Below are 6,458 nucleotides of genomic sequence, written 5' to 3'. Positions count from 1 at the left end.
GCAGTCGGCATTGATGGCTACAAAGCCGAATTTGCACAAGAAAATTCAGACCCACAAAAACATCCTATTGAACTTACCCGTGCTGAAGAGATTTGATCAACAAGCCCATACGACTTACATGCACCACCACAATTGATTCTTAGTCCTTCACTAACTATTGCAAATCCGAGATTGAACCTGTGATTTTCATGCCTGCCTTTGCCGTAGTCTCGCCTTCCGCCATGGTCACACCTTGCTCCATGGTCTAGGCCTTTCGCTTTAGCCAGGCAGCCTCATGGAAAAAACACCCAGAAACTGCACCATCGCAGATAGCCAGATCCCTTGGAAACTGCACCACTGTGGTCTCATTGGACTTGGATTGTCTGCCCTCTAATTGTGGTGCCCTTCCCGTGCCCTCCTGTTTTTGTGGTCACGGTTAAACCACGTCAACATTTTATATTACTATTTCTTTTTGTTTTATTATTTTTATAAAAAAATAATATAAAATATTAACGTGGCTTAACTGTGACCACACAAAACAGAAGGGCACGGGAAGGACACCGAAATGGGAGGGCAGACAATCCAAGTCCGGTCTCATTCTCCAGCCGTGCTCTCACGACCTCGCTATGACACATATCGCAAGCAACATCGTTGTCCTCCAAGGAGAATTGTCTCCGCCATTCGTGGATATTGACCAAGGTGTGGACCAAATTCCTTTTAAAAGGATAAAAGTGATAAAAAAGAAGAAGTCATTTTTGTGAAATTTTCCAACGAGCATCTTTTCCCAGAAGAAAAGAAGTAGAATTTCTTGGATTTAGGGACTTTGCACGTGAGGCAAAGTGTGAATAAAAGGGCCAATCTAGCAAGAAGTCCAGCAAGTTCAATCCCTACGTCTTTTGAAGTGGGCTCCTCTTCTAGCAGGCCCAATTTGAGAAGCCCTCAGCACCTTTTCCTACAACCTTGGCTGCTTCGTTCAGTTCAAACACATTAACAAAGATCAAAAGTGGAAGTAAAGGTTTGATTTTAGAGATCCAAGAGTTACAGTGCTTAATCATTTGGATCAGTATAATACCCGTTACGATTTTATATATCCTAATTTGGCACAAAGAGAAATCTCAACTGCAAGAAATTTAAGGGGACCAAGGCCACTAAGAATTGAAAGAAAATCCACTAGATAGGAAGATACTGCTTTTGTGCAAGAAAATAGAGAAAGAATTGAGCCTAGTCAAGTAAACAAGCAAGAAATCCACAAGCCTTCTATCGACGTGATTGATTGAACAAATAATCTTCTTTCACTGATTGGACAAAGCCTTTGTGAGTGCGTGTGGTATCTGCTACTAAAAATAAATAAGTATCTATCTTGTAATTTTTTTTTAGTCTTTAATTTATTAAGAACATTTAGTATTTATGGCTTGTAATAATTAAAAGTTCACTAGTAGTATTTGTATTTAAGTTTGTATTAAGTATTGTGTTTGCTTTGTAATTTTCTGAGCAATGGCAACTAAATCTTCCAAATCCGAAGTTTTTAAAATAGAGAGGTTGAATAGAATTTTACGGGGTAATTTTCCATTGTATTACTTTCTTGAAATATATACATATACAATCCTTGTTCTATAAGGAAACACTAATCAATAAAGGACACAACAATAAATCCTTCCTAATAAAGGACTCCTAGTATTTACAATATATTTACATACTTATTTAAACAACTCACGTTTACACTCCCCCTCAAGTTGGTGCATATATATCACACATGCCCAACTTGCCAAGTGAGTTACCAAACTTTCGACTACATACTACATGAGTAAGAACATCTGCAAGTTGCTCTTCTGAATCCACAAACGGTATTGATACAATCTTCTTTTCAAGCTTCTCTTTGATAAAATTACGATCAACCTCTACATGCTTCGTTCTATCATGTTGTACTCGAGTATCATCTATGTCTCTTGTTGACTTGTTATCACAAAACAACTTCATGGCATCTTTCGGTTTAAACCCAAGTCCCCAAAGAAGTTTTCGTAGCCAAAGGATTTTACAGATTCCTTGAGCCATACCTCTATATTCGGCCTTAGCTGAAGATCGTGACACCACTTTTTGTTTTTTACTTCACCATGTCACCAAATTCCCTCTAATGAAGGTAAAATACCCAGAAGTAGACCATCTATCAGTTACATCACCTGCCCAATCTGCATCAGTAAACCCTTCAATCCTTAAATGCCCATTTTTTCTATACAAGACTCATTTTCCAGGTGCTGACTTTAAGTATGCTAAGATATGAATAACAGTAGCCATATGATCCACACTCGGTGAATGCATGAAGTGACTCACAACACTCACAGCATAGGCAATATTAGGACGAGTATGAGCCAAATAAATCAGTCTCCCTACAAGTCTCTGATATCTACCCTTATCAACCTGTTTCTGCTTCGGATCCAAACACAAATGATGTTTCCCAACAATAGGAGTCTCTACCGGTGTAACATACCAGTTTCTTTTAATAAATTCAGTACATACTTACGTTGAGACAAGAAGATACCTTTCGACGAGCGAGCAACTTCAGCTCCCAAAAAATACTTCAAATGCCCTAAGTCCTTCATGTCGAATTCGGCTGCAGATTTCCTTGCAACTTGGACATCTCATCAACATCGTCTCCTATTATAATCATGTCGTCTACATAGATAATCAAGGCTGTTACTTTATTTTGTCTACGCTTCACAAATAAAGTATGATCAGAATGACTCTGACAATATCTATTCTTTCTCATGACTTGAGTAAATCTACCGAGCCATGCACGAGGCGATTGCTTAAGTCCATAGAGTGACTTACACACCGACATACTTCGGTGTTCCCACCATTGCTATATCCAGGAGGAAAATCCATATACACTTTTTCTTCCAAATTCCCATGGAGAAATGCATGCTTCACATCAAATTGTTTTAATGGCCAGTCCATGTTTGCAGCTAAAGAGATAAGAACACGTACCGTATTCATCTTGGCAACTGGGGAGAAAGTCTCCCGGTAATCTACCCCATATGTTTGAGTATATCCTTTAGCCACCAACCTTTCTTTGTATCTGTCTACTGTTCCATCAACTTTATATTTAACTGTAAATACCCACCGGCATCCCACTGTCTTCTTCCCTGCGGGTAGCATCATCACCTCCCAAGTATTATTTCTCTACAATGCCAACATTTCCTCATCCATTGCGTTTGCCCACTTTGGATCTTTTAGAGCTTCTTCCACTCGAGTTGGTACCTGGATAGAGTCCATATTACTTACCAACGTATGACGCTATAGTGCAAGATTATTACATGATACATGGTTGGCTATCGGATACTTCACATTTCCTTCAGGAGAAAACCTATCAGGAGGCACACATCGATTTTGTCTTGGTGGCAATTTATAAGTACTCACTATATTACTTGGATTAGTTACACAATCAATTACGATACTTGCCTCAGGCATATTCAGAGATGATGTATTGGGCGGCACTTCGGAACTAGAGAGAGAAGGTGTATTAGGCTCGGCAATGAGGGGTGTATTGGGCTCGGCACAAGGCTATTCAACAACAGGGTTATCCTCTACAGTAGCTGGTCGAAACTCTCCTAGTATGGGCTCGGTCAAAACTTGTCGAACATGATCAATATCAGCTACGACATCAACAGTTCCAAGTTCTACACGCTGTTCAACAGCCACATCTCCCTCTAGATCCAACCAACTCAAATTACCATCAGTGGTATCCCCTTGGTGATCTGAAGTTGAAGGTACATAAGTGTAGAAATATTCCGTTTCAGATAAGGTCACATCCATAGTTACATACATATGCCGGGTCTGAGGATGGTAACACTTATACCCTTTTTGGTGACACAAGAAACCCACAAAGACACACCGTAGTGCACACGGATCCAATTTACTACGATGTATTTTCTGAATATGAACACAAGCCACACAACCAAACACTCGAGGAGTAAGACTATTACTTGACACCACGGAAGCATGTTGAGTGAAGACCTGAAGAGTTGTTTGAAATCCAACCACCCGAGAGGGCATACGATTAATGACATACACGACATAAGTAACATCTTCAAGCCAAAAACGCTGAGGAACCGAGGCCCTAAGGAGCAAGACACAAGCTGTCTCTAAAATGTGGTTATTTTTACGCTCCGCAACCCTATTTTGTTGTGGGGTATGTGGACACATGGTTTCATGGAGAATTTCTTGACCACAGAGAAACTCTGACAACTCAAAATTAATGTATTCTCCTCCATTATTAGAACGTAGAACTTTAATAACGAAAGAATATTACGCCTGAACCATCTGAGCAAAGGACCGAAATATAGCACCAACATCACTTTTATTTTTCAACATATAAAGCCATGTTATACGAGTGCAATCATCAACAAATGTAACAAACCACCAAAGTCCAGAAGAAGTAACAACTGGAGAAGGCCCCCAAACATTGGAATGCACAAGATCAAATGGAAAAGGTCTTTTACTCATACTAGGAGGAAACGAAGCACGATGGCTTTTAACAAGAATACATACTTCACAATGTAAGTTTGATTCATTTATTCCACTAAATAAACTAGGCAACATACGCCTTAAATAGCTAAAGGATGCATGGCCTAATCGACGATGCAATAACCATACTTCTTGTAAATTACTATCACGGAGCACTCGGACTGCATGAGCTCTGTCAGGAAAGACATCATCCACATAGTACAACCCTTCTCTCTTAGTGCCACACTCAATTATCTCCTTGGTCTGAATATCCTGAAGTAGACAAAAGGACGGATACATTATAACAACACGATCCAATTGTTCAGTAATATATGGTATAGAAAGTAAATGATGTGATAAAGATGGAACAAGCAAACATCAGTGTAAAAGGAGAGAGGTCATGAGATACACGGTACCAGCACCAACAACAGATGCATGGGTACCATCAGCAGTCGTAATATATTCCCTGTGAGATGTTGTCATATATTGAAACACATTCTTATCGTATGTCATATGATCTGTTGCACCAAAATCCAGAATCCAACCTATATGATGCTCAGGGTCGGAGGCCAAAAGAACATGCCCTACAATACCTACAGTGGATGATGGGTCACCATAGGTAGAACGAGTCAACAAAGTTTGACTCGGGTCATTGGAGATAGTCTCGGCCTCCTTAGCTTTTAGTTGAGTAGTATCCAGGGAGACACAACCTCCATTATTTCCCACACTCCCACGCTCATTTGCACGTAGCTTCTTCTTCAATTTTGGGAACCAATCAGGTACCCCATGCTTGGCAAAACACATATCCTTAGTATGATGAGTTTGTCCACAAAAAGTACACTTAAAATCATCTTTCTTTTCTCGGGTAAAGGAACGAGATTTTAAAGATTGATTAGAACGATTACAAGAACGAAAGGCAGTAGTAGGCCGAGAAACCATGGCCATGGACGTCAGCCCTTCTTGGTTGTTACTCCCATCCATCATGGTGGCATGTCTTTGTGCTTCACACCAAACAACATAAAACACTTCCTCAACAAATGGTAAGGGTTGAGTACGTAGAATATCACTACGTACTTTATGAAAGATATCATCCAAACCCTCCAAAAAGGCATACACACGATCAATTTGAATCTCTTCTTGAAGGGTCTTGAGATCCATTGCACACTCCATCTTAATTGGTCTCCTTTGATCTAACTCCTACCAAATAGACTTGAGATCAGCCTAGTACACACCAACCGGACGACCCTTTTGACGGAGTCTAAAATATTTAACCTTTAATTCATTAATTTGAGAAATATTCGAACCATCATAATAGGTCTGAGCCACCTCTTCCCAAACTTCTTTAGCAGTACGTAGGTGAATAAAAAATCTCATGATAGTAGGTTCCATGGAATTGATCAACCACCTTTTTACGATTGCATTCCCTGTCTCCCACATCTCATACTTAACACTATTCTCAGCAGGTTCCTTGGTACTCCCTGTCACAAAGCCCTTCATATCGCGTCCAGCGTGCTTCTCCAAAACTTTAGACCAAAGAGGATAATTTGATCCATTCAGCTTCACTGTGTTTGGTACAGCAGGCGTATCGTTCTGAATAATAACAGGATTCAATATTGGTTTATTGGTTGGTGTACGAGAGCTACCCTCCAATTTCAAAACCGCACTATCTTCCAAAGAGGTCATCCTATCTTACAGTGCACAGCTCTTGATGCAGCAATCCACATGGTTCTGGATGTAGTAATCCACGTAGCATAGCCAAATCACACACGGTGCAGCCTGACTTATTACTGCAAGAATGCAAAAATATGTTGAGAACAGCACAACAATACTCGACCTCGCACAACAGAACAGCACCACAATACTCCTACTCACACACGGCACTATCACACACACACACACACCCTGACGTTCTGTAAGGGAATTTGCAAAAAAGAAACAGTCGGCCGTGAACAGCAGCGGAAAAATATTCTAGGGTTACG

General features: G+C 40.2%; 1 protein-coding gene across 1 annotated transcript; it reads right to left on the bottom strand.

Annotated features, from left to right (window-relative positions):
• Nucleotides 1-4,281: 4,281 nt before the first annotated feature.
• Nucleotides 4,282-6,162, bottom strand: LOC139191328 (uncharacterized). Its single transcript, XM_070812016.1, has 4 exons — nucleotides 5,893-6,162; nucleotides 4,891-5,676; nucleotides 4,625-4,752; nucleotides 4,282-4,504 (listed from the first exon to the last, which is right to left on the bottom strand). The coding sequence occupies exons 1-4, from the start codon at nucleotides 6,160-6,162 to the stop codon at nucleotides 4,282-4,284; spliced, it is 1,407 nt and encodes a 468-aa protein (XP_070668117.1).
• Between the last annotated feature and the right edge of the window lie 296 nt (nucleotides 6,163-6,458).

Source organism: Malus domestica, chromosome 02, assembly GCF_042453785.1.
Source record: "Malus domestica chromosome 02, GDT2T_hap1".
Lineage (NCBI taxonomy): Eukaryota > Viridiplantae > Streptophyta > Magnoliopsida > Rosales > Rosaceae > Malus > Malus domestica.
The sequence above is the reverse complement of the archived record's forward strand: the minus strand, read 5'-3'. Positions and strand labels throughout refer to the sequence as shown.